A 27,490-nucleotide genomic window follows, 5' to 3' on the forward strand; every position below is an offset into this window, starting at 1 on the left:
TCACCCTTCAGCTCATCTCTGCACAGCTACCCAGGACAGGGATCCTGCAGCCACCTGCGGGGCCGGGCCGGGAGCGCTGCCAACCCCACGAACAGTGCCGAGGCCTCACGGAGGGCCCGTGCCCGGCGCCAGGCAGCGGACAGCGCCCGCCGGCCGCTGCCCCGGCCCTGTCCCCGCGTCCCTGTTCTGCTGTTCTCCCGGCCCTGTCCCCGCGTCCCTGTTCTGCTGTTCTCCCGGCCCCGGCCCTGTCCTCGCGTCCCTGTTCTGGTGTTCTCCCGGCCCCGGCCCTGTCCCTGGTCCCTGTTCTGCTGTTCTCCCGGCCCTGTCCCCGCGTCCCTGTTCTGCTGTTCTCCCGGCCCTGTCCCCGCGTCCCTGTTCTGCTGTTCTCCCGGCCCCGGCCCTGTCCTCGCGTCCCTGTTCTGGTGTTCTCCCGGCCCCGGCCCTGTCCTCGCGTCCCTGTTCTGGTGTTCTCCTGTTCCCGCGTCCCTGTTCTGCTCTTCTCCCGTCCCCGGCCCTGTCCCCGCGTCCCTGTTCTCCCGGCCCCGTCCCCGCGTCCTTGCTGTGCTGTTCTCCTGTCCCCGCGTCCCTGTTCTGCTGCTCTCCCGGCCCTGTCCCCGGTCCCTGTTCTCCTGCTCTCCCGGCCCTGTCCCCGTGTCCCTGTTCTCCCGTTCTCCTGTTCTCCCGGCCCTGTCCCTGGTCCCTGTTCTGCTGCTCTCCCGGCCCTGTCCCCGGTCCCTGTTCTCCTGCTCTCCCGGCCCTGTCCCCGGTCCCTGTTCTTCTGCTCTCCCGGCCCTGTCCCCGGTCCCTGTTCTGCTGCTCTCCCGGCCCTGTCCCCGGTCCCTGTTCTCCTGCTCTCCCGGCCCTGTCCCCGGTCCCTGTTCTGCTGCTCTCCCGGCCCTGTCCCCGCGTCCCTGTTCTGCTGTTCTCCCGTTCTCCCGTCCCTGTCCCCGTATCCCTGTTCTCCTGTTCTCCTGTTCTCCCGTTCTCCCGTCCCTGTCCCCGTGTCCCTGTTCTCCTGCTCTCCCGGTCCCGCCCCCGTGCTGTGCGGGCGGCGCTTCACGGGCCGGCCCCGCCGCCATCTTAGCGGGCCGTGCGCGTGCGCGGTGCGGCTGCAGCGGGAGCGATGGGGCCGGGGCAGAGCGGCGGCGTGCGGGGTACGGCGGGGCGGGGGGCGGCAGGGCAGGGCAGGGCAGGGCAGGGCAGGGCAGGGCAGGGCAGGGTGGGGTACGGCGGGGCGGGCAGGGCAGGGTGGGGTACGGCGGGGCGGGCAGGCAGGGCAGGGTAGGGTGGGGTACGGCGGGGGGTAGCGGGGTGGGCAGCGGCCGGGGCTGCGGGCTGGGCACGGCACGGCGGGGCTGGGCTGGGCGTGGGGCGTGGGGCGTGGGGTGTGGGCTGGCCGGGGCTGAGGTCCAGGCACGTCTGAGGCACGGTTGGGCTGGGCACAGCTGGCTTGGAGCACGGCTGGGCCGGGCTGGGGCACGACTGGGCCGGGCTGGGCACGGCCGGGCTGGGGGCGCGGGCCGGTCGGCGGGGCCGGGCCGAGGGTGCGGGCCGGTGTCCCCCCCGGTGTCCCCCCGGTGCCCCCCCGGCCCCGCTGCACCCCCGGGACAAGATGGCGGCCCCCTCTGGTGCCCGCTCGGGGACGTGCCCTCTGCGGGAGGAGCCCCCGGTCGGACCGAGCTCCGCGCCGGCCCTTGCGGAGCTTCAGCCCCCGGAGCGGGCCCGGCCCCCGCCGGGGTCTGTCTGTGCTGGGGACTGCCCGTTTCAGGCGCCGCTGTTTTATTTCTTCCCGTCTACGTGTTTGGGTGTAAATGTGAAAACCTGTAAATTTCAGCGCTTTTGCCTGGCTGTCAAAGCGCGTACTGTGCAACAGAGGTAACGGTGGCACTTGCACTGTGTAATGATTGACCTTGGGTTATGTGTTTTATGTGTTTACACAGCCGGATAGGGTAAAAGAGTCGGGTGGGTGGAGAACAGAATAGGGTCCGAATACTTATTTTTTTCCAAAAAACGAGGTTCACCTGCATAACTGTGGTTTCCACTTGCAAAGCTCTCATGGTTTATGTCCTTAATTCAGTGGGCAGGGTAGTTTGGGTTTGTTTTTCTTTCGGGGTGGAGGGTGTGCACGGCTGAGGATGTTGGCAAAGGCATTAGTCTAAAATGGATTGTAGTGGTGGAAGACTGTGCTTATTAAAATAATCAAATCCCTGAGGCTGACTTGGTAAGAGTTTGCATCCAGGTTGTGTTTCCAAGGGCAGCCTGCTGTCATTTATAACCTTTAAGAGTTAGAATGTATGCTAGGATAGAAAAAAGCTTTATGGTGGTGAGAGAAGAACATGAAAATATCCTCCTTATCTCAGGAAAGCAGGGAAATGGCTGATGGGAGCAGTCCTAGAGGCTGCTCTGATTTGGAGGGGACAGCATTAGATTATTGTGATTTCTGACAAGATTAAATGTGGTAAGTGCCTGGTGACTGGCAGGTCACAGTTCTTTCTCCAGCTTGTGTGTGCCTCAGGCTGATGGATTTTGGAAATCATTTATTCCCCTACTGAAAACCAGACACCAGAAACTTGCTGTATTTTTGTGAGTTTTAATTCCTGGTAGTAATTTGGGAATAACCTGCTTCTGTGCATTTGTGCCTTTGAGTGGCACAGCTCATGCTTTTTGTTGTGAGAGGTGTGGCAGGTGTGACCCCACACCCACTACAGAGCTGATCACGGTGACTTTTCTTGTGCTGCTTACGGGCAAAATCCAACGTTCTTTCTCCCTCAGGTGGCCTTTTTACCTTACAGCTTCAGTTACATTAAACCTGCCAGCCATAGTCTCATGTGTTGTGGATGCTGTGGAGTGGTGGAAGTGATCTTGGCAGCATCACTGCGTGGGTTTTACTGTTGGGCTTTTTGTGCAACCAGTTATCCGAGATGAGGCAGTTCAGTGGCACCCCGACCCCGTCAGATCTCGGAGGCAAAGCAGAGGCAGGCCGGGTTAGTACTCGGATGGGAGACCTCCTGGGAATACCATACCGGGGGCTGTGACAGTCCTGAGGACTTCCCTGTCACTGTCCAAGCTCGTGCAGATGAACCTCAGGAGTTAAAGGGTGGGGCCAGTTCTGTGCACGCTGAGCCTCACCTAAAATCCACTGCACAGCTCGAAGGACGCACCCACATGGGGACAGCCCTTCCCAAATCTTCGTTTGGGAAGCCCAGCCATGGTGATGATTCTATCCTGAGTGACTCCTCAGGTATCCCATGTTTCTCCAGCATGGCCTTTGGCTGTGGACAGTGACACTGTTGGACTGCTATAAACAACTCTTGTGCAATAATGGTCTCTTCATTGGCAACAAAACGAGGAGAAAAGTGCTTGAAAGTTATAAGCACTTCTGGAGACATAAAGTATGGATTCTCATGTTTGGATTTAATTCTGTGTCACTTTTGAATAATATAAACATTTTCTAAGCAGCAGAGTCAACTTGAAAATTGCTTCCTAGGACTGTCTTGGACTAACTTTGTCAGACTGCAGCTCTCCCTCTTGTTGCCAGTTCCTGGAATGTAAATTGATCTGTACCTTAACAAGGATCTGCTACTCCTGATGGAGGCATCACCACCTCAGCTTCTTAGCCTGCTTCTTAGTGCAGCTGATAAGTGCCTGTTCTTCCTGCAGATACAGTCTGAGCTCTCTGGCAGATCCAACAACTACCTCTGTAGCCGAGATCTGGAAACATCCAGAGAACATCCTAGATGTTTAGAGGAGAAACTGATCTAAATCTCTTTTTCTGTAAGATACAACCAAAGAATACAGAAGAGAATAAACTCCTATCACTGGCTTGTTGCTGTTCTCTCTTCTAATGTTTTGTTTACTTCTGTGCACCCCCTGCTCTCCTGGGATTTCATTCTTTGAATTTGTTTCCTTTTTTCACCTCTCTTTCCTTCTCTTCACTTTGTGTGTTAATTTTTCTGGAGTTTTAGCCAAACTTTTTTCCATTGTTCAGTGCTTATGACATGGAAGCAATTTTTCTGCCATGTTACACAGGCCTTTAGTGTCTTGTAGTCACTTGTAGCATTCTGGTTTTGTATTATAGCAGAATTGAGAATTCTTTAATAATCCATCAAAAGTTGCTCCTGTTGGGTTTTATTTTAGAAAGAAATAAACCCCCGCTTGATATTCCATATCAGTTTCACTCTTAGCAGATGCCTCATGCATGACCTTATGAGCTTGGCAGCAAACAGTTGAATTGGCACCAGTGAGCTCTTGAAGGAGCATTCAAAGTATTTAAAATCATCTGAAAGGTGTTTTCCTTCCAGATGTATTTTATGGTTAACTTAGTTAGAAAGATGGAATGGGCATTCAGCTTTTTCAGACCTTTTTGTGGAACAGACAACAGTTCAGGACACAACTTAGTTCCTCTGAAACCCTGCAGGATGATTTAAGAGAGAGTCTATTAATTCACTTCAAAAACTTGTCCTAAATTTTCATGATGTTTATTAAGGCAGTGCTGGAATTAAAAAAATAGACTGCTTTAAATGTTTGGATTTAATGTGTTATCAGTTGATAACAATTTTCTACCCTGATACAACTCCAGAGAAGCAATGAAAAAAGCTAATACAGTAGGCAAGAGAAAAATACCTGAATCTGTTTCTATAAATACAACTTGCCCCAGTGGGTAAGAGATGACTCTGACCCTTGGGAGAAGAGTGAGGATCACAGGAACACAGGATGACTAATTAATGATTTCTGCTTGTTTAGCTGGATGTGCTATGTGTGGTTACGTGAGGGGTGGTCCAAGGGGTGGGCAGAGGGATCTGGGTTAGCTGCAGATGTGCCAAACACCTTGAGTGTTGTGTTCAGTTCTGGGCCCCTCAGTTGAGGAAAGAGATTGAGGGGCTGGAGCGGGGCCAGAGAAGAGCAACGAGGCTGGAGAAGGGACTGGAGCACAAGTGCTGTGGGGAGAGGCTGAGGGAGCTGGGGGTGTTCAGCCTGGAGAAGAGGAGGCTCAGAGGTGACCTCAGCACTGTCTGGAACTGCCTGAAGGGAAGTTCTGGCCAGGTGGGGGTTGGTCTCTTCTCCCAGGCACTCAGCAATAGGACAAGGGGGCACGATGGGCTCAAGCTCTGCCAGGGGAAATTGAAGTTGGAGAGCAGAAGGCAATTCTTTGCAGAGAGAGTGCTCAGGGATTGGAATGGGCTGCCCAGAGAGGGGGTGGATTCCCCATCCCTGGAGGTTTTTCAGCTGAGCTTGGCCGTGGCACTGAGTGCCATGATCTGGTAAAGGGACTGGAGCTGGACCAAGGGTTGGACTTGATGATCTCGGAGGTCTTTTCCAACCCAATCCATTCTATGATTCTGTGATTCTGAATGTGCTGATGAATTTTAGTACAGTCTTTTTCTGCTTGCAGTGTGAGCCCCAGAAACAGCATCATCACATGTGTTTTTCCTCTTCTGGTTTGCTAATTTGACCTGGACCTGTGCAAGAAAAGATCACCTTTCTTAAGGTGCAGCACTTTAAAGTGTGTTTCAGGAGTCATTGGCCTTCACTAAAATCACTCTTTGCCCTCAGATTCCATAAGGAAATTTGTACAGTCTACCACTGTCCCCTCATCACTAACTTAAAAATGTAGGTTAAGATTTGTTCCATTGGCAGTGCAGCAGCTGGTGGCTTGGACAATCCTTGCAATTGCTGCTTTCCTGCAACCCCCAGAATGGGCAGTCCCTTTGTTTTGTGTAGCTGCACTTGGCATTTCATCAGGAATCACTTTAACCTTGTCAGACCCAGCTTGTCCCTGAGCTCGCTGAGTCTGCCTGCCCTGCTCAAGTGAGACAGGGACAGGGTGCTGTCCTTGGCAGAGCCTCCTGCCTTGGATTTAAACTGGGGCTGTTCTTTTGGGTACTTTGGGCTGTTGTGCTGAAGTAAAGCAGATTTTCATAGAATCCCTTCTTTAATTTCACCTCCTCACTTCTTCACCCTATTAAAGTTACTGCATTACTCTGGCTAGTTTGTAATGGGGAGATAAAGGGTGAGAACTCACTGGATGGATATAAAGCACAGAATTTACAACATGGTCCCTGGGGCTTTTACTGTTTTAGGGACTTGGGGAGCAGGGAAACATGCTCGAAATTCCCTGATGTCAAAGATGGTTTTCTGTATCTTAATATTACCTTGTTACAGAGAGGGTTTGTCACTCATTTGCAGGGGAAATCTCATGTATGTTGGTCTCTTCTGCTGCATCATTTACTAAGAAAATGAACTCTGAAGGATTTCTGCATGTTTTATCCTTTAGTTAGACCCTGAAGGAGCACCTGCCTTCCCTGACCTTGCACTGTTGCAAACACAGCACAGATATTTGTCTAATTTCATGTATTGCTACCCCCAGGCCCTTGTGGATCAGCCTGGTGTCCATGAGCTAAGGCAGAGTTTTAGTTGAGGAAAGGGCTTTGTATGGATTTTGGAAGAGTCTGTGGAACAGGGGCAGAAAACCTTGATCCTTTTAGACCAGTCTCAGGTTAGCAATACAGCAAGTCAGTTGGTCATGGAAAGCAGCAAGAACTGACAAAGGGGGTTTGTCTCTTAAGCTTGAATGTAGTAATGTCTCTTGCTCCAAACGTGTCATCTGGTTTGGCATCTTACAAACCCAATTCAAACATGGAAGGGCAGGATAGAAATTCCCTAATTAGGTTGTTCTGGGTTTACTAAGTTCTGTAAACTGTGCTGAAACCTGAATTCCCATTTGGTTTATTTGTCTGTAAACAGCACTGTGTGTACACGTGGATCTAACAGTGGTGGATAAAAAGCAAAGAAAGAACAGCCATTTGCTGAATTGAGAGGAAACAACCAGGGCTGTTGCTTCAATCAGAACCTTTGAGCCAAAGTCCAGCATGTTTTCATGAAGCAGAGAGAAAACAATAGGGCCACAAAAACGTAGGAAAACTTCTTGCAGAAACGGAAATTGTACTCAGTAAGCAAGAGTGCAAAAATTTTAGAGATAAATAAAGGGAGGAAGAGTGAGGATGAGAGGTGGTGGAAAGAGGATTTTTTTAGTGCAAGTTGTCTTGCAGAGAGTCAGGATCCAATCTACTTAAAGTAAATGTGTGCTGTGATTCTTAAATATAATCTCTCTGGTCCGTTCTTTTCTCTACACCACAGTAGGGTTTTAATCTAAACTCTTTTTGTTACTGGCAGCAGTGTATTTAATAATCTCCCCATTGCCAAACAGCTGGTTTTAGTTTAGTTACAAGATGCATCATGTTAAAAGCTGCTCAGTGCCCTTGGGGGGATCCTGCTTGGGTTGTTGGTGCTGACTGTTCTTTAGTGACTTGCCTGCAACTGAAACAAACAATGTAAGTTTTTTGCTGCTACAGAGTGTGCTTGCAGCTGGTTTTGGATGCTGAACTTGAAAAAAATGTACTGCTGGTGTTGATATCAGGGTTTCCTAAATAAAAGGTTAAAAAAAGCCCCACAGAAAGAACCCTGAAAACCTTACCAGGAGCTCTGATTGATAGAAAGGAGTAGATTAACTAGGTGAGTGTTAAAGGAAAATACTCTTCCAAAGTATGGAGTTACTACTACAGAACAAAAATACCTGTTGGAAAGCAAATGGTGTTGCTGCAAGCATGAAGACCTTTACTGCTGAGTAGTTCTAATAGAAGGTTGTGGTCAAAAATTGACAGTGTCTCATTTTGTCTTGTTTTCTTCCAGTGGAGTGGATTGCTGCAGTCTCCTTAGCTGCTGGAGCAGCTGCTGTTGGGTATCTTGCTTACAAAAAAATTCTCTCTAAAGACAAATGCTGCAAAGCAATGGTGAATCCCCATATCCAGAAGGACAACCCCAAGGTAGTCCACGCATTTGATATGGAAGATCTGGGAGACAAGGCTGTGTACTGTCGTTGTTGGAGGTCTAAGAAGGTAAGAGTAGAAGGAAGGGTCCAGTGTCATGCATGGGCATGAATCTTTCAGAAAAACTATTTTAATCTGCTTTAGAGGAAACTTAACTTTTTTCACCTAAACTATTCTGCAGGGAGATGTAGCAGTATTTTAAATCCATAAAACTATGCAGATTTTTGCTGGTGCTCAGAATAAAGACTGCAGATCAGTGCTAAAAGTGGAAAAAAAATTTTCTGTAGCTCTGAAGAAGCAGATCTCTTGAGAGGAGAGCCACTGTATGGAGCATGGTCATGAAGGACAGATACCATTTGGTTTGCTACCTCTGCTAATACTATGGCTTAGCCAAAACTATTGGCCTGTTGGCTGTAGGAGCTCAGGAGCCACAGTCTCAGAGGACCTTAAACACCTTTTTTTTGGAGAAAGTTGGAAGCTTACTCAGAAAGCACCTTGCTACTGGTACATGATGCATGCCAGTGCAATCATGAGGGCATAGTTTAAGCTTCTATTTTTGAGCAATTAAAAGTCTGGCCTAGACCCTGCTCCAGCTTACTTGCATTTGAAGTTGCCTGAGTTGGTTGGGTTGCCTCAGTTGCCTAAAATTAGTGGTAACCTAACCTCTCAATAACAGTACCTCAGATTCAAATCTCATCTTAGACATGTGTGACACTTGATGTATCCAAGATATGTATAATTTATCCATACTGCGAGTTCTGGGATCTGTAATGAGGGAAAGTGAATTGCATGGTCAGTCTTGGCCATTTATCACTGGGGCACGTTTAAAATTTTTTTTAGAAGGTGCTAATATGTGGTCACTGAAATAACACAAGCCTTCAAAGCCAGATAACTGCTTTGCAGTACAGCTCTCTGTCCACCAGTGAACTGTACACTAGACCCCCTGCAGGGCTCCAGGCTGGGCACAGAGTGGCTGGAGAGCAGCCAGGCAGAGGGACCTGGGGGGACTGAGGGACAGGAAGCTCAACAGGAGCCACCAGTGTGCCCAGGTGGCCAAGAAGGCCAATGGGATCCTGGCCTGGATCCAAACTAGCGTGGCCAGCAGGCCCAGGGCAGTGACCCTTCCCCTGGATTCTGCCTTGGGGAGGCCACACCTTGAGTGTTGTGTTCAGTTCTGGGCCCCTCAGTTGAGGAAAGAGATTGAGGGGCTGAAGTGGGGCCAGAGAAGAGCACCGAGGCTGGAGAAGGGACTGGAGCACAAGTGCTGTGGGGAGAGGCTGAGGGAGCTGGGGGTGTTTAGCCTGGAGAAGAGGAGGCTCAGAGGTGACCTCAGCACTGTCTGGAACTGCCTGAAGGGAAGTTCTGGCCAGGTGGGGGTTGGTCTCTTCTCCCAGGCACTCAGCAATAGGACAAGGGGGCACGATGGACTCAAGCTCTGCCAGGGGAAATTGAAGTTGGAGAGCAGGTGGAAATTCTTTGCAGAGAGAGTGCTCAGGGATTGGAATGGGCTGCCCAGAGAGGGGGTGGATTCCCCATCCCTGGAGATTTTTCAACTGAGCTTGGCCGTGGCACTGAGTGCCATGATCTGGTAAAGGGACTGGAGTTGGCCCAAGGGTTGGACTTGATGATCTCGGAGGTCTTTTCCAACCCAATCCATTCTCTGATTCTATGATTCTATGACGTGTCAAGTCTTAGACATAGGTCTAATCAGACCACACTCAGCAGTGTTCCAGGTGCTGTAACTGCTGTTTCTTGCTGTTGTCAGTTCTGACTGCATTACTGTAGTGGGAGCCCCTTGTACTGAGCTGGGCTGTGGTCTGATGGTCAGAAGAGCTCAGGCACAGCAGGCATCAGAAGAGCTCAGGCACAGCAGGCATCAGAAGGGTTGATCAGGAGGCTCACATATTAGGGAGTTTATTCAAGATAGGTTAACAGACAGATCTTCACAGCTCATAGTAGCAGTAGTTAGTTCCTGGAAGTTCCTATTACATCAGTAGATCTACATCTAACTAACTGTCGTGCAGTAATATCCACACCTTTATGCACCTCCCATCCAACATGCTATCACATAATTGGTTAACCAACTCACCTTGCACACACCACAGCCTCTCATTGGTCTTAGCCACCACACATACTCCAGGTAGCTCTGTTGTCTTTAAGGTAGAACTCCAAACAGCTTTCCTTAAGGGATGCACTCACACTCACCCCCACACATTACCTTGGGGGTAACTTGGGGGCTTGCACATCTGTAACTGAATTTGGTTAAACAGTAAAATACTGCACGGCACCCGATGCCTGATCCCGTCAGATCTGGGAAGCAAAGCAGGGTCAGGCCTGGTTAGTACTCAGATGGGAGACCTCCTGGGAATACCATACTGGGGGCTGTGGACAGTCCTGAGGACTTCCCTGTCACTGTCCAAGCTCGCTCGGCCGTGGCAGATGAACCTCAGGAGTTAAAGGGTGGGGACAGTTCCACAGGCTGTGCCTCACCTAAAATCCACTGCACAGCTTGAAGGACACACCCACGTGGGGACAGCCCTTCCCAAATCGTTTGGGAAGCCCAGCCATGGTGATGACTGCTAAGGATTAAGAAAGTAGATTATGACTTGATTCTGAAATAATTCTGTGGAGATGGGCTTGTCTTCTCTGTTCTGTCTAGGGTCTGAACTGAAAAACACATAAACCCCCTAACCTGAACCTTGGTATTTGTGCTTTCTGCTTCCTACTCATTTCTAAACAGAAGTGGAAGATAGTGCTGGTTCTAGTGGTTGCATTGCAGCTCCTGTTGGTTGTTTGCTATTGTTTGATATTATCTTTTTTTTTTTGTGAAATCAAACCCCTAAGAAGTACATTTTGGCATATGTTGAAGGGGTGTTACCCATTTAGGAACATACTGTCCTACTGAATTCGGGCTCTGTACTCACACAAAAGGAAGTAGATGGGGCTACAATGTGCATGTTCTTAGAACTCTGATTTGAAAAGTCTTGCAAAGGCATTAAGGAGGTCAGTGGAAATTTTGGATGGCATTTGTTTTATTTTACTGGTGTTTAAAGCTGAGTATTTTAGTCAGAATGTTCTGCTTCAGAGACTGTAGTTTGGAGTTTTGCTGCCTTCCTCTTGTCCTGATGGGCTGACCTTGCAGGGTGGGGAGCATGTTTAAGATGATGTGTGTGCTTCTCATGTTCCATTATTGCCAAGCAGTAATAAAATACATCCTTCTAACATGCTTGTCATCTTTGGAAATTGTCAGCTAGCATTTTCTGGTTGTAGCAGTTCTTAAATTGTTAAAATTTGTAATAATATGGTGTCAAAATGTGGAATGTGTGTGTTCCAGTGCAGGGAAATTAAAATTACTTCAAATGCATGAAGTGCCTGCTGTGTTTCTGTTAAATAACTGGCATATAAAGGTTAGAAGAAATGTCCCTTTGTATCACTGTGTGCACTTCTTGTCAGATTTAGCCTCAGCTGAGGCATGAAGCTGTACACAGAGCCACTGGTGTTGGGAACCATAGAATACTTCAGTTGTGCTGGTGGCTTGCATGCAACTTGGTTTTCTTCCTCTGCAGGGAATCTCAAGAGAGTTGGACCAAACCAAAGTGTTGTGGTGTAACTCTTGAAAAAGGAGAAGGATTATTTGCAGCTTTTTGTTATTTTTTTTTTCTGAAATAGTGTACTTTGAAGGTTTTTGTGCTGGCCAGTGTCTTTGTGGAGCATGTGTGTATAGAAAAAACTCACATGTGGTATCTTCAAATAAGTCTGTCTTGGGGTGTAATTACCTGTTAATAACAGGCAGGTAGTTCTTTAAAGAACCCTTTTCTGTTCAGTGTTGTATTCTGCAGGCAATTCATAGTTGTCAAATTCTGTGGGGGAAAAAAAAAGTGTTCAAAATAATCAGTGTCCAGCTACTGAGAGCCGTGACAGCTGAGAAACAAAAGCAGAGCCAAGATAGAGCAGTATTTACAGCCAGCAGCACGCCTCTATTCCAGGAGAGGGAGCCCCCCTGCTGGGTTACAGCTTCCTCTTTGTATCTTTACAACATTAGGCCTATTCACAATTGCTTATTCCGTTCTCTCAAACATAGATACAAACATATCGGAAGGCTACAAGGTCTGCACATACTGCTAGTGCTTCACATCCTGTTTTAGTGTGGATGCATCTTCTCACTTGCTTCTCTGTTACTTTGCCTGCATGTCTCTCTCTGTTTCAAGGGTGGGCTTTAAAATCCTCATGACAGATTACTTCAAGAGTCAGGGGGTGAGCAGACCCACTGTCAACCCCATCGACCCCGACACACAGGCAGTAGTTTTGTCTCAAAACTAAAGTGTAATTACATTTAGAACACTTGTTTTCTTACTTGTCTTCATTTTTAACTGTGTGAGCCGGGGGAGAGGGGGAATTAATTTGCCTTCTTTGACACTGACTTGCAGCCCCTCTGTCTTCCCGAGAAGTGTTAGTCCCCAGGCTGTGGGTTGAGGAATACTGCTGCAAACTATCAGCAGAAATAAGTGATAGAGAATCCAAGCCTGTTCGGTGTCAAGAGAAATCAGCTGAGCTGTCCAGATCACTGCACAATTCCCTCAGGGTCTGAGCTTTGGCCATTATTGTTCACAGAATCATAGAATGGATTGGGTTGGAAAATACCTCCGAGATCATCAAGTCCAACCCTTGGTCCAACTCAGCCCCTTTACCAGATCATGGCACTCAGTGCCACGGCCAAGCTCAGCTGGAAAACCTCCAGGGATGGGGAATCCACCCCCTCTCTGGGCAGCCCATTCCAATGCCTGAGCACTCTCTCTGCAAAGAAGTTTTTTCTGATCTCCAACTTCAATTTCCCCTGGCAGAGCTTGAGCCCATCGTGCCCCCTTGTCCTATTGCTGAGTGCCTGGGAGAAGAGACCAGCCCCCACCTGGCCAGAACTTCCCTTCAGGGAGTTCCAGACAGTGCTGAGGTCACCTCTGAGCCTCCTCTTCTCCAGGCTGAACACCCCCAGCTCCCTCAGCCTCTCCCCACAGCACTTGTGCTCCAGTCCCTTCTCCAGCCTCGTTGCTCTTCTCAGTTGGGTTGGAAAAGACCTCTGAGATTATCAACTCCAACCCTTGATCCAACCCCACTGTGATCACCAGCCCAGGGCACTCTGTGCCCTGGGCTGGTGATCACAGTAGGGTTGGATCAAGACGTGGTGGATTCTCTGTCCCTGGAGGTGTTTAAGAGGACACTCAGTGCCACATCCAGTCCCTTCTCCAGCCTCGTTGCTCTTCTCTGGCCCCGCTCCAGCCCCTCAATCTCTTGCCTCAACTGAGGGGCCCAGAACTGAACACAACACTCAAGGTGTGGCCTCCCCAAGGCAGAGTCCAGGGGAAGGGTCACTGCCCTGGGCCTGCTGGCCACGCTAGTTTGGATCCAGGCCAGGATCCCATTGGCCTTCTTGGCCACCTGGGCACACGTTAGCCTGGGCACGTTGTTAGCCTGCTTTGTCTTAATCAGGGATGAACACGTTGTGTCAGGCCAAGGATCCATCTTTCAGTAACTGGGCTTCAAGCTGACCAAGTGGGTGCCCTGGAAAAGTGGTGTTTGCTTTGTTTTTTTTCCTGAGAGGCTGAAATCTGGTGTACCAGCCCCTGGGAGCCAGGGTGTCTGAGACTGGCTGACCAGTAGGATGAATTCAAAGCTGTCAGCGTTGGTAGCTGTTAAAGAGGTCTCTGCTGTCTGAAGCCTATGAATCCCATTATTTTTGTCACTTGCAAACTTGAAGTGATGATGTTGCTGTAGCTGGATCTTGGGCTTGCCTCCTTGGAGCTTTTGAAATGTTAATATCTGAAGGAATGTCTGTGTTGGTGTTTCTGTGAAGACCAGTGGACTGTGGTGTTGCATGGAAGAACAACTGGCCCAGGAACTTCTGTCTGGGGAGCTGGTCAGTGTCCCACAAACACACATTCCTGTTTGCTCAGATTTTGTCCAGTTGTCTGGACTACTTAATCATTGAGTCACAAATGACTGAGAGGATGATACAGGTTCTGCATTAATCAGCATTCTCTGAATTCAAGGTTTCTTTAGTTCATAAACATCACCTGCCCTTTTTAATGTCAGTGTTGACATTTTGTAACTCGGAAAAACAAAAAAACCCCACCCTGACCTCTCTCCTTTCCTCCCAACACTACTCTACAGAGCAGGTGGGGTTATTTTTAAAGCTTTGTATATTGTTTCAATATATTGGTTTTGTGCAGTCCTTTGAAATTTTTTATTCTATCTTAAGGCATGGGTGGTGGGGTATTAATGTTTTTCAAAGGCAGTGACTGAGGCATGAACATTGGGGTTGGTGGAGCATTGCAGACTGCCTGTGACAGTACTGCAAGGGAATAGTGCTGTTTGATTCTCATTTCTTCTGAGCAAACAAAATAGTAACTGAGTGTGAAATACCAGTGTGTGGTTTCTGTGATTGTCTCCAGAGCTTCCTGTACAAAGGAGGCATAGCCCTGAAGATGCATCCTTAAGAAGTGATGGGATCTACTCTCATTCTTGTTACCTCACAGAATGTCTTTTGGCTCATGTATGTGAAAAGGGCAGCCCAGAAAGAGAATGGTTGTCACCAGTCTGGGACCTGGACAGTCACAAGTTGCTAAAGAAGTCCCTGTAGTTCTTGCTCTCACCAGCCTGTTCTAGGGTGGGGTTGGTTTTTTTTCAGTGTGTCTTGGGTTGAGCTGAACTGCTCAATACCAAGTCAGAGTCTCTCTCCCTTCACCGAGAAAAGAGAGAAAGGGGAAAACCCCCCTCACAAACTAAGTGTATGCTTAAACTAACTATATATATATTTATACAGAAAAGAGAAAATTAAGAGAAAATTACAATATAACACTTACACAAGTTAGGTATAACAACAATTTTTACCTCCCACCAAAACCAGATTTTATTACTCTTGGTCTATAAGCACCCCAAAAGATACCCAGCAAGAAGCAAAGTATACCAACAAAATGTTTCTACTTCCCTGAATTCAAACAAAATGCAAGCAGTGGCAGCAAGGGCAGTGGGGCCTACTCCAACAAGACAGGAGCTGCACCATGTCCAGCTTGTACCTCGGCTGTGGTGGAACTGCCCAAACACCTCCCACTGCTGTCCTCATATCTCAGGTTTGCATCATCTGGTATGAAATATTCCCTTGGCTACCCAGTCAGGTGAGAGCTGTCTCCCAGTCCACAGAGATTCTCTGAGCCTGCTAATTTGAGGCCTAGCTAAAACCACTACACAATGGAACAAAGATTTCTTGAAATTACTTCCAACTGACATGGCTCTGAAGGGCACTACTGAGTAAGTGCAGTTTGTTTCCATTAGCCAGTCAGAACGCTGAGGGGGAGGCCAGCAAAGGGATGACTGTGGGGATGAGATAAATAAGCTCCATCAGGACAGAGCAAAGCTGTCTGGAGGCAGGACTAGTATGTAGGTGTGTCTCTCATTTAAGAGGTGAGCGAGGGAAACTGTCTTTTTTCTCATTATATGCTGTAGAAAAAGAGGGAAATAATGAAGCTAAGGATCTCCTCCTGTTTCTCTTTCTAACTCCACTTGCCATCTGGTACTACACTCAACTCTGGCTGTCACCTGGACAAGGTTGAGAGCAAAGTACTCCCGGTAGGTTACAGCTGAAGGTCTGCTTAGGCTGCCCTTTCCTCATGCTGGCCTGAGGCAGGAACACCAAACAGGGTGGAGTTTAGTGGCTGCTTTTTTGGAAGGAGCCTCTTGCCCAGTCTGTACTGACAAGGGTAAAACCAGCGTTCAGCCAAAACTTGGGGCACCTGAAACACCAGCACAGAAGTTGTGGTCTGTGGTTGCAGTGGATTTAATGAGAAAATGTCTAATAAACTTTCAGCCTAGGTTCTTATTCCTGCCTCTGGATGGATGTACTTTAGATGTGTTTATTCTCTCTTTTTTCAGTTCCCGCTGTGTGATGGTTCTCACACAAAGCACAACGAGGAAACTGGTGACAACGTTGGGCCTCTGATCATCAAGAGGAAGGAGGCATAGAGTGGACAGTAGAAGCTACAAAATGAATGTCTGACAAATCCTCTGCTCACTTGTAATTGGGGAAAAAAACCCCCACAAATCCTTTGTCATGTCACTGAAGACTTCCCAATGCAGTATATACATCAGGCTTCAGCATGTGTATTTGGTGCTTGTTGTCTTTCAATCACTACAATGCATAATTTACTAAATAGTCATGGTTTAAATCTTTTGTTCTGTAAAATGTGTGTACCCTCTCACCGAGTGTGAAACTGAAATGGTGCACAGTGTACTTCATCAGGAAATAGGTATTAAATTATTTTCAAATACATGTGTATCAAAAGGTAGATCCTAAAATCCTGGAGAGGTTCTAAAGTCACAGAGCTGGATAGATTTCCATGTAAAAGGCAGCAGCAGGGAATTAATTAATTATTTTCTGATTATGCTGCATTTTCTGCAAGTGTCATCTTTGACCTGTTACAGTGCTGTGTGGCTTCTATAAAAGAACAAATTGAAAATGAACAGGCAACAGGAAAGGCTGACAGGAAAACAGGGCTGGAGGGCAACTTTACCTTTTTGAAACGTGACCCTACTTCTGTATGGTATCAAGAACATATTATCCAAACTGCAAATCTGTATTTAGACTAGGATTAGGAAAATTTTCTCTGTGAGAGCTTTCTTAATGGCCAAGGGGATCATCAGGTGGTGGCAGGGTTGCCTTTGCTGCTAGAAAATGTTAGTTTCACTTGCAGTCTCAGAGTGAAGCCAACTTCCTGAGACCACGGGACACTTCTCTGGGGAGGCTATACCAACTGATTCTAGATATAAAATAAAACCTAAAACCCTGCCTATCATCACAGCCTGCTTCACCCCTGTTCTGGCTGGTTCTGGAGAGCTTTTCCTGCTGTGGAGGGGGAGGCATACCTTTCTTACTATGTGGCCTTAGGCTCTATGTGTCTTAAATAACTCCTGCCTCACTGGGCTCTTAATGTGGTTTGGCTGATTTTACCAAAAAAAAAACCCCTGGCATGGACAAGGAAAGGCTTTGGGAACAGATGAACACAAGGAGGGAAGGAAAGATGAGACAGGGAGAGCTCTTACCCTCCTTTCCTATGGCACTTGTCTGCTTGTCTGGCATGGTTGCATTAGTGGCTCTCATGTTGGTTTCCTTAAATTAAAGAGCTTTGGTTTATTAACATGAAAATGACTACAAAGCAAAACTCAAAGAGTGGGGTGGCAGAGGGCAGTTTTTTACTAAACTCAGTCCATTAATGTAACTGCAGCCTGTGTAAGATGGAGCTCTTGATGTCCTGGGACAGAAACTACCTCAGGGCTGGATAAGAAGCTGACATTTTAATGTGGACCCTTAAGGATTCTTCAGATGATTGGAGCAGTAAAGGTTTGTTTTTTGTGGGTTTTTTTTTGTTTGTTTGTTTGGTTTGGGTTTTTTGTTTGTTTTGGTTTTGTTTGGTTTTTTTAAGGGTGGTTGGTAAGACTGAAGATGATGTTCTGCATATTCTTGATGTGAGGGTTTCAGAGGCTGAGGTCTTGGCCAAGTGGTCTGAACTTGGGCAGAAGGCACAAAAAGCAGAGAAAGTGGCACAGGTAGAGAAAGGGTTTGCAGGTGGAATATTGTAGGAGGGGCACTACTGTCTGAGAGACCTCTACTTGAAAATACATTAATTTTTCTTTTTTGCTTCTGTTGAATGTAAAGGTATGGGGTATTTTTTTTACTTGGCCAAGTAACCAATGCATATGAAAAGTTGTTTCAACCTGAAATTATTGATTACATTGCTTTTATCCAAAGCAAAGTAACTTCCGTATTATTAAAAATATGGCACTGAATATTTCTGTATTTTTGTCAAATACATATTTGAGCTCATCTTCATCTGTGTTCTCATGGATGTGCTGTTGCTTTCATTGGAGTTACAGTGTGAGTAGTGCTGTGCTGCTGTAGTCACAAACCTGTGTCTGGGGTGGGTTTTCCTTTTGAGACTCCTTGTCCTGTCAGCAGCAGAGCCTGGCTGCTCTTGAAGGAACAGAACTTCAGTGAAAACTGCATTAATGGTCTGAGAGGTGAAGTCTTGAAGTTTCAGGTGCGTCTGCTGAGTCATAAAACTGTTTTCTGGAGTTTGCCAATAAAACATTTCCTGGAGTTTGGGTGTCAGGGAAGTGGGCCCTGTGGGAGGTTTTTATTCCTGGGAAGCAAAGTTGTAGGAGCAGAGTCTGTGTTGACTTTTGTTTTGGGTGTCACATTTCTGAGTGTTGAAGTGATCAGATCTTATTTTGAGGTATGTGCAATTTCCTGTACTGTACCTAAGAGTTGCCTTTATGTATCTGAGCTGTTTGAACGTGATAATGAGAGGAGATGCCTGGATTTGAGTAAACCACCAGTCTTAATGAGCATCACAGAGAACACTTCATTTTTCCCCTTAGTACCATAATAGGTTACCATGTTATGATGGGCTGGATGCTTGCCTGTTCCAGTATTTTCTGAAATCTCTTTCTTTGGTGCTTTCCTCACATAATCACTAGAGTATGAAGTGAATCAGTTACATTTCTACCAAGTTTTAACCATAAAGAAATTCTGCACATGTGCAATTTTGGCCTCACATTGAAACTGTTGCAAATGCATTACAAATCCTCCTGAAAGCAGTGAGGAATTCCTGCCCCAGAGTAAAACTTTCTGTTCCTCAACACGTAAGTGGTTTTTGGGAAGCTGAACAAATTAAAGTACTGATTCTTGAGTAATTGAGTGTGACTCATCAAAATAGCCAATGTCAAATATTTGAGTGGTCAGCATGCTTGAAGAGGAGAGGCTGAGCACTGTTAACCTGAAGGCCAGCACTGTTATGCTGGGAGGAAAGAGACTCCATGAGGACAATGCTGGCTGAGCCCAGGCATGCAGAAGTGCTGTGTGAAGTGTGTTAGGGACTAGGCAGCTCTTCTTGCACACAGACTCACACACTTAGAGTCCAGGAGTTGTATTGCCAGTTCCCCGACAGCCCTTTCCAGAGCTGACTCCAGGCCCTGCTAAAGTTGTCACCATATTGTTGCAGTTTGGGCCTTGTTCTGGTGCTGTTGAGGTCTGTAAAAAACCTACTTTGTGCAGGTGTGCAGCAGTTAGACTGGCATTTTTCCTTTCAGTCTAATGTAGCTAAAGACATGGAAGCACGAGTTCACTGCTGTAGCACAGCTGCTCAATCAAACAAATGGAAGAACATTTTATAATAGCAGGAAGGATAAGAGCATAGGCATGAAACTAAACATTGGAGTTACAAGGAAACCTTGTCAGCTGGCATTTGTTTCAACTCCTGAAGCTTCAAGGCTGACAAAGACCTGACTGGATCAGGCAGAGAAGGATGATCTGATTGCATGGGGACAGAGAGAGGCGATGCCCAAACCCACTGCCAGCAGGCTGAGTTTATTGGTGCTCAACATCTCTATTTCAGCCTGGGCAGAACGTTTCACACAGGCCTACTCAGAAGACCAAATGCCTTTTCCATCGTCGCTGACACAAGTTCAACCCAGGAGTGCTGGATACCTGTTCCCTTACTTGCTTTCTGCACCCAGGCTTGTTCTGCCCCAGTTTTCCTGCCTTGATGAGCAGTTTCTCTGCCCTGTCAGAAGAATGATCATTTTCCTAGAGCCATGAGTAATTTAGGATAGGCTGCTTGAAGCTCTGTGCTGCTTGTTTTCTGTAGCTGTGCTGCCAGCAGTGTGTTTCTCCGTGGGATGACTTCCTGCCTAACGCTGAGACTAATGCAGAGATCAGCTGAATAAAAACTAAGTAATAAAAATAAATGAAGAAGAAGGAAAAATGAGAGGGGGGAAAAGTGGCAGATGGGAGGAGAGCATAAGCTAGATTTATCATCATTAACAGAGTTACATGATAGCAAAAAGGGATAAATCAAACAACAAAATGCTGTGTTGCATTTCATATACCCCTTACTAGAGCCAAGTATAAGATGTACAAAGTGGCCGTTCATTGGCATCAGGGACTAGGCAGTTCTGTAAGGCAGAACTTGGCTCATCAGAGTTGAAGGGGTTACATGCTCAAGCAGACATTTGTGGTTTTATTTCTGAATTGTGTATGAAATCCCACAGTACAGACAGAAAGCAACACTGGCGCTGTGTGTCCTGTTAGTAGTCTGATGTTCTTCCACACCCTCTGTTGTAAACTTCAATTAGACATGCAATTACAATAAATGGAGTATTTACTGGTATGCTTCCACAGGTCAGTAAAATCACAGTAGGGTTACAGGACTGTAGCAAAGCAGTTCATCTTTCCCGTGTACAGTTTGGACTGGTAAGAAAGGATTTATCAGGCTTCTCAAGCAACTTTTGTTTCCTTTGATCTACAGAAGCTGCAGAGGTCTCACATAAGCATGGAAAGATCATGTCTCTGGTTATGTTTTTCCCAGTTGAAGACTGAACAATCCTTCCTCTCCAATTTGATATCCCACTACCCTTAATCCATTGTGCTCTGCATCCTTTTTGTCACGCGGACTGCAGTTTTCTTTTGCAGTGGTATTCATGCATGGTGCTTTTTTAAAAAACAAAAAGTGCCTTCTGCTCTTCTGGGAGAAGCCTGTGTGAAAATAAAGGAGCTTTCTGACCATCCCAGAACTTAACAGCTTTAATGTGCAAAGCATTCAAAATTCAGTGTACTGCAAGGGTCTGCTCAGTAACTGCAAGGTTTGTTCTGTTCAGTTGAGTCAGCTGGCAACAGAAAGGCAGCAAAATGAATGATACAGTCACTGACTGCATGACTTTTCTCAAATACATTTCCACAGCTGGCAGATATCACCATACACGGATATGACATGGTCAGGACGCCCTGTCTCTTCACTGCCAGGGCTCTTGCTCAAGACTTGGGTACCAAAGCAATGGCCAGCGCAGACTTTCTCTGCAGTAATTAAATTTGTTGCTCTTTTCAAACAGTGTGATCTTGCTCTTTCAATCTCATTCTTGGCTCCAACAGCTGTGCAGGTTAGATTACTTTGTAAGGGTTGTGTTTCTGTTGCTTTGCAGATAAATAAGGGCAGTAAAATACCCTTTAATAGAAGAAACATTTTTAATACCACTAGGATCAATCAATAATGTTTAATAAGGTGTTTAATTTTACTGCATGTGGAGGCACTTTAAGTCACCTCTAGGGAAGGATGAACAGGCATTTTAAATAAACCTCTAGGCATGTTAATCACCTTAAATCAAGTCCTGGGATTATCCTGAAGTATTAGGATGTGACTGGTAAAATGTCCATGCATTTGTAAACCCCAAGCAACCCCCTGAGAGTAATACAACACTGTACTTGGAAAAAGGGAGTATCTGTACCTGTTTGTTAGCCAGGGAATCAGGAGATGGTACCAAAGCCTTTGATCTAATGTGTCTGTTACAGAAAGCAGCACAACTTCTTACTTAAGGATGTCAAAGCACATGTATCTCTCATTGTTGTTTTCTAGGGCTGGAGACAGCTAAAATACGTTTAATCTGTGCAGACTCTCCAGAAATCATATTTTGATTCCATCTTCTGCACTGATAATTAATGGTGTGCTCCTATTGACTGAGAGGCCAGGCTGGACTCTGTGGCATGCTGAGGGGACAGAGATTTAACAAAATGATGCCTTTTCTCTTTCCTTTAACACTTCCTGCTGCTGCCTAGTGTTTTGTTGGGTTTTTTTGGCTGCAGATGCACAGTGGACTGATGATCTCAGACAACTGTTAATAGTGACTTCAAGATCTCTTTCCTGGATTGTGACAGTCAGCTCCGGGATCAACATCAAAGAGCTTTGATTTGGATTATTTTCTTCTAAGTGTGTTACTCTCCCTTTATCCACGCTGAAGCTCCTATGCCAACATTGTGCCTTTTGTTCAGTTTTGTGAGATCCTGCAGGACTTCTTGGTCACTGGCATGGCATTTGACTGCCCTACGGAGGTCAAGAATATCCACAGACCACAAGACTTTGTGCACACCCCTTTCTGCAGGTCGTGAATGAAGATGTTGAATAAAGGCAGTCTCAGCAAACACCAACTGCTGGCTTCTCTCCAGCATGAAACCCCTTCTGTTTGCTTCCCAACCCTTAACTTCCCCTCAGTTAAAAAATGAATCTTTCCTCCAAGTTTCTTTAGTGACTACCAACAAGAAAATGAAATCCAAGGATTCTGAAGAAGAAAAGAACTACTGCAATGAACTTCTCATTTTTATAGTCATCTTTCTAATACAAAACAACCTCCCCAAATTTACAGCTGTGGTTCTGATTGTAGAAAAGGTGCTCCAGAAAATACACAATTGCCATGAGTTAACCTCACATGCATTTTTAAAATGTACCATATTATTCCCAGAGAGTGTAGGTTGGTTTTTGACAGCATTCTTTTGTTTTCATTCTGGAAAACCCCAGATGTACCAGTTGCTAGGGAGGAGAGTAGTGTTACAGAGTTTGTATCAGTTTGCCAAGTAAAACATTCATCATTGTGGGACCTGATGCCTGACAAGGCCACAACTAGGAAAGAAAGCAAGACAGCACCACAGAGCTTTACAGCTACGGAAGACAAGGTTAAGTTTAGATTTTCCTTTACTTAACAAGAATAAAACAGCACAGAACTGTGAATTTAACAAAGCATTAAAAGCCCTGGCCGATTTTAACAGGGCATGATACAGCAACATTTCTGCTGTGAAGGAGCAAGAAAAAAGAACTACAATGCAGCTACAACTTCCTCACTGCTGTGATGGAGTCTTCCTTGTGCTGGACGAGCAGGACAGGTCCTCCTGCCTGCAGAAGCTCGCTGCAAGTGCTCTTGCCTGCCCAATAAATTCCAGATTTTGCCAATGGACATTTGTTTTCAGGCCCACATGTATGGTCTAGGCCAGCTCTGCTGCAATCTGTTGGGCCGGCAGAAGCCACATAAGCATGGCTGCCCACTGCAGGAAGTGGCTCTGTGGGCAGCAGGATCAACATCTCTTGCACAGACCTTGCACAGAAAACACAGCTCTGGCAGAAAAGCAGTAACTCTGATGAGGTGGGGAGGAGGTGGCTGTGGACCATGCAAAGGGACTGAAAAATCCAGCAGTGCTTGCTGTCAGCAACCTCTAGATTACCAATATTTTGGCCAAGTCCCAGACCCCTGTTTTGTTTACTTAATGTCCTCCTGCACTTCCACTGAGGTACGAGTTCATTTCCTGTACTAAATACTGTGTGTCTTGGGTTTAGTTATTAACTAGCTGTTGTGTTTGAAAAAGGGCTTTATTTTAGCAGAAGGTGATTCTTTTGTAATCCTCACTCAGTTTGGGGGAGCTGTGCAACCTACCAGAGAGGTATCTTCTGGCAATGCAAACACATGCCTCGTATTTTCTAGGAATGTTAGAATGTACATTTTCATCAGACTGAGGTAATATTGATTTCCAGCAACAGTGAGAAAGAGTAACCGAGAATTAAGCACCATTTTGCTGAGTGCATTTTGCTGGGGGGTCTTGGAAGAGATTTCCAATCAAATGGCCCTCCTTAGGAGGTGTTTGCAGCCTCTTTTGCTTTCCCTTGGAGTGCAGTTGCATAGCTTGGAGACAAGAAGTCTCCTTGAGAATCCTGCTGGTAGGTTCACCTTTCATCAAAACTCTCAGAGTATCACACTCAGTGGAGAAGTGAATTATTTCCCTTTTCTGGTATTCTCTCTGTTTCACTTGTCTCATTTTAGGAGACGTTCCCAGATAAGATTAGTGAACTCCATGTGCTGAAGTGTGAGGGTGGGATAAGTGAGCGAAGGATGGTCTCGTGTCACTTGATTTCTGTATGCCTGAATCTGACTAAAACATGTATCAGGGAGAAGGAAAGAGTCAGTATTTGCTTATTCCAATTACTCATTTCTTTTAATCCCCTTCAGCCTCTGTTAGCTACAAGGGTATCTAGTGGCTATGTGTTGAGGACTAGAGGCTTGAAGAGTCTTTAAATTCCAATTTTATTGCCTTTTAACTCCATTCTTTTTTCCATTAAGATTTTGAGTTCAGGCAGATTGCAGTGTTAGATGGGCCCTTAGACAAGTTTGAAATGCCATCTCTTTTTCTCTCTGAGTTTAGACCCAGATTAGCCGAAGTGTCTCACATCTCTGCAGGTGGAAATATCTTTCCACAAGGCTCAGGTTGGCATCCAAACCTTGCAGCAGCTGTTGCTGCCAAGACCAGGAGCCTTCTCTCTGCCAAATGCATACCACTTGTGGTTTTTTTTCACTGTACTTCTCAGTAATTCTTGTGCAAGGGTTGGCCAGCTCTGGTGTTTCTCTCCTGTGCCAGCACCCCCTGGGAAAATTCAGTGTTGGGGTTCTGAAGATAGCTTACTCTTCCAACCATCTGACTACTACTAATCTTTAGGGCTGAACAGTAATGACTGATGGGAAGGGGATATTTGGGAGGGAGAAACATTTTCTGACCAGCCTTGTTACTTCAGAAAGGATCTTCCTGAGTTGTTACCCATCTGCCCCATCTTACCTAATTAAGAGTGTAAAACAAACTGTTCCATGAAAAATGAACTAATGAAACTCAGGTTTGATAGATTTATATGTTTTGCTCCTTTCTCTTACTCTTCAATATGCTAATTTCCCCTGTGACCTTCCTGCTCCTTTGACATTTTAATTTCCCCAGTATATCCCTCAAATTGCCATTCACTTCTCCCAGCCACCTGCCATGTCTCCCAACTATGGAAGTAATAGCTGAGCTCACCACACCATTGTTCCTCTGCTGTCAGTGCCAATTCCTGAATATAAGCCCATTTTATAAAACCTGGGGAAACAATATATATCTGCTAAAATTTATTTTCCTATCTCTGGTCTTGTTTTCCTGTTAGTGTCCTACTAATGCTAAACATGCTTCTCCAGGGACACCCCCTTGTCGCGGGGGAGAAGCTTGTGTGCCCTCATGAGGTTGAGAGCTATGCTGGTGGTGGTTTGTGCCTCTGGTAGGGTCTCCCATGCCAGGTCTCATCTAAAGAGTCAGACAAAGTGTGTCCACAGGCAGGATGGGCTCGCTAGTCCCCTGGCAACCATCCTAGGAGAACAACTCTAGCTCCAAACCTGGATAGATGGAGCTTGCTTAGCCCTGTAAGGCCATCCATCTAAGAGAAGGATACTCTAACCAAACCTACATCCTACGTCCTGAGGCTCGCTAGGCTGTGGCAGATGAACCTTAGGAGTAAAGGGTGGGGCCAGTTCTGCCCACGCTGTGCCTCACCTAAACAATCCATTGTGCAGGCTCGAAGGGTTCACCCACATTGCAAAGCCCTGTAGCGACAGGTGAGGGTCGAAAACGGCAGGTGATAGGAAGCAGCTGGAAGCCGCAGACCCAACCCTGCATGCAGGTGTTTCAGGGTATGGGTCATTAGAGACTTGACCCCGGAGATGACAGTCTGGTGAGGCAGCATCCTGAATGACCATGCAGCCTTTTCTAGGGACAGCACTGCTTGCTCCACACTGAGCCCCAAAGAGGAGATACAAGGACTGCCTGAAACAACAGCTCAGCCTTGGCCATATTGACTGCCCCAATGGGCCACTCTGGCCTCCAATTGGGATTCATGGAGACCATTCCCGACGCTGCTGCTTCCTTTGAGAACGCAGCACAGTCAGTCTGGAGGAGAAAAGACAACGCAGACAGAACCGTTCCTTGCCATTATCACCAAAGGAGATTTTCTGCTGTGCCTTTTGTGACCAGACCTGCCTATCCCATATCAGCCCTTTTAGCCACCAGCAGCTCTCAGCAAGTGTGGGTGGTGCCCTTCCTAAATCTTTGTTCATGAAGCCTAGCCCTGATGATGAATGCTAAACACAACTTGACACTGGCAGATACCACAGCAAAAGCACAAATCCAATATTCACAGAGGTCTGCTAATTTTATGAAGGAAAGGAACTGCGAAAGGTAGTAATTACAGGCTGACCAATGGAGCTGACATGTGCCCTACTGAAAAGAAATGTTAATGAAACCTCCTAGTCAGGCAGTGGGCTTTGGAGTCCTGAGAGTGAATGCAGAGCCATGCACACTTTCTCTGCCCACGGGGAGGTAAAATTCAGATTAGATATTAATTCCTTATCCAGCTCTGATCTGGCATTGGGGCAGGTGTGCTAATTTTCTAATGCTAGAGCAGTACCTGCAGTGGTAAGGTGTGGTAAGGCTGTTAGCAGCGTGGTGAGGCTCTGGTTCAGGCTGCATAAAAGGTCCTGCCTCGCTCTTCATACTGTTCACGTGCGTCGGCTGGGTCTCGCTTGCAGTCCCTCCTGTCTACCGGAGAGAAATTAAACAAACCTCGGGGTGACGGTGAATTGCTAAAGAAATGAAAAGTTTTGGGGGGATGTTTCAGGTTACCGAGAGCCGTCGGAGGGCGCCCGGGGGTGCCCGCGGGTTTGGGGGCCGCGCCCGCTCGGTACCGTCACCGCCACCGTCACGGCCAGCACGGCGGCGGCAGCGGCGGGGCCGGGCCGGGCCTGCGGCGGGGGCGGAGCCTCGGCCGGGGCGGGGCGGCGGCGGTGGCTGCCCCGGCGCGGGGTGGGCGGGCGGCGCGGAGCGGAGCGGCGCGGGGTGATGGAGCCGCGGGCCGTGGCCGCCCGCGCCCCGGCTCGCAGCGCCCGCTGAGGCCCGCCTGGCCCCGCGGCTGCAGCGCGGCCGCTCCTGGCGGGCCGCCACCCTCGCAGCGCCGGGACATGGCCACGGAGCCCCCGCGGCCCGCGTCGCGCCCCGAGGGCGGGCGCGGGGGCTGCGCGGGCGGCGGGCGCGGCGCGGCGGAGGCGGAGGCGGAGGAGGCCGCGGCCCAGCCGGCGCTCGGCGCCTCCCCGGGCCCCGCTGCCGCGGGCGGCGGCCGGCGGCGGGCGCTGAACGGGTGCGTGCCGCTGTCGCACCAGGTGGCCGGGCACATGTACGGCAAGGATAAAGGCGGTGAGCGGCGGCGGGCGCGGGGAGGGAATGGCATGGCGGGCCGGGTCGGGCCACCCGTGAGGAGGTTCCCTTCCCCGTGCCTTCCTTTCATGCAGATTGTTCCAGACCGGTCGCGCCAGGGCGAGCCCGGCCCCGGGTCTGCTCGCGCCCCGCCGGCGGGGCGGTGTCTGCGCGGCGGGAGGGGCGGCGCCCCCGGCCGGGGCTGCGCCAGGGCCCGCTCGGAGCGGCGGCAGCGCTGCCGCTCCTGCTGCTGCTGGCGGCCCCCTTCGGGACGGGAGGGTCATCGGGCACCTTTTAACCAAGGGCCTTCTGTAGTTCAGCTTCATTTTATCAAGAACCTTTTAAAAAAAGTGGGAATTCAGGGAACAGCGTGCTAGTATCCGCGGAACGTATGTCAAAACCATGCTTTATCTAACGGAGACTCCCAACCTGTGGCCGTCAGAAACTTCAGTAAAATATTAGTTGGTTGTTTATTTGATGATAAGTCTGAAGCAGTGGCTGGTAAGCAGACTAATAATACTAATACCCTGAAGATAGAGCATTTTTAAGTATACCTCCACTAGCTTTAAATTTCTATTTTAATTCCATATGGAGGAATTAATATTGGCCCTTGTGATGAAGGGGCCTTTTGAAATAGGCAGTAATCAGTGCTGAAGTGAGCAGCCAAGTTAATCTTGCCAGATGGCATTTCTCACCCTTCCAGGACATCACAGTTGGTGTAACTCCTGCCTCTGAGTCAGATGGAAGGTACACGTCCATTCAGCTC

General features: G+C 47.7%; 2 protein-coding genes across 2 annotated transcripts in view; both read left to right on the top strand.

The window, feature by feature from the left end:
* Positions 1-1,063: 1,063 nt before the first annotated feature.
* CISD1 (CDGSH iron sulfur domain 1) lies at positions 1,064-17,703 on the top strand. The gene is made up of 3 exons (XM_071563295.1): positions 1,064-1,154; positions 7,690-7,895; positions 15,750-17,703. The coding sequence occupies exons 1-3, from the start codon at positions 1,124-1,126 to the stop codon at positions 15,837-15,839; spliced, it is 327 nt and encodes a 108-aa protein (XP_071419396.1). The 5' UTR covers positions 1,064-1,123; the 3' UTR covers positions 15,840-17,703.
* An 8,624-nt stretch (positions 17,704-26,327) lies between these two features.
* Positions 26,328-27,490, top strand: part of IPMK (inositol polyphosphate multikinase) — a 43,366-nt gene continuing 42,203 nt past the window's right edge. Inside the window, exon 1 of the mRNA XM_071563575.1 lies at positions 26,328-26,724. Coding sequence (XP_071419676.1) covers positions 26,493-26,724 — 232 coding nt within the window. The 5' untranslated portion in view covers positions 26,328-26,492. The remainder of the gene's footprint in view (positions 26,725-27,490) is intronic.

This window comes from Pithys albifrons, chromosome 9 (genome assembly GCF_047495875.1).
Source record: "Pithys albifrons albifrons isolate INPA30051 chromosome 9, PitAlb_v1, whole genome shotgun sequence".
NCBI classification, from domain to species: Eukaryota; Metazoa; Chordata; class Aves; order Passeriformes; family Thamnophilidae; genus Pithys; species Pithys albifrons.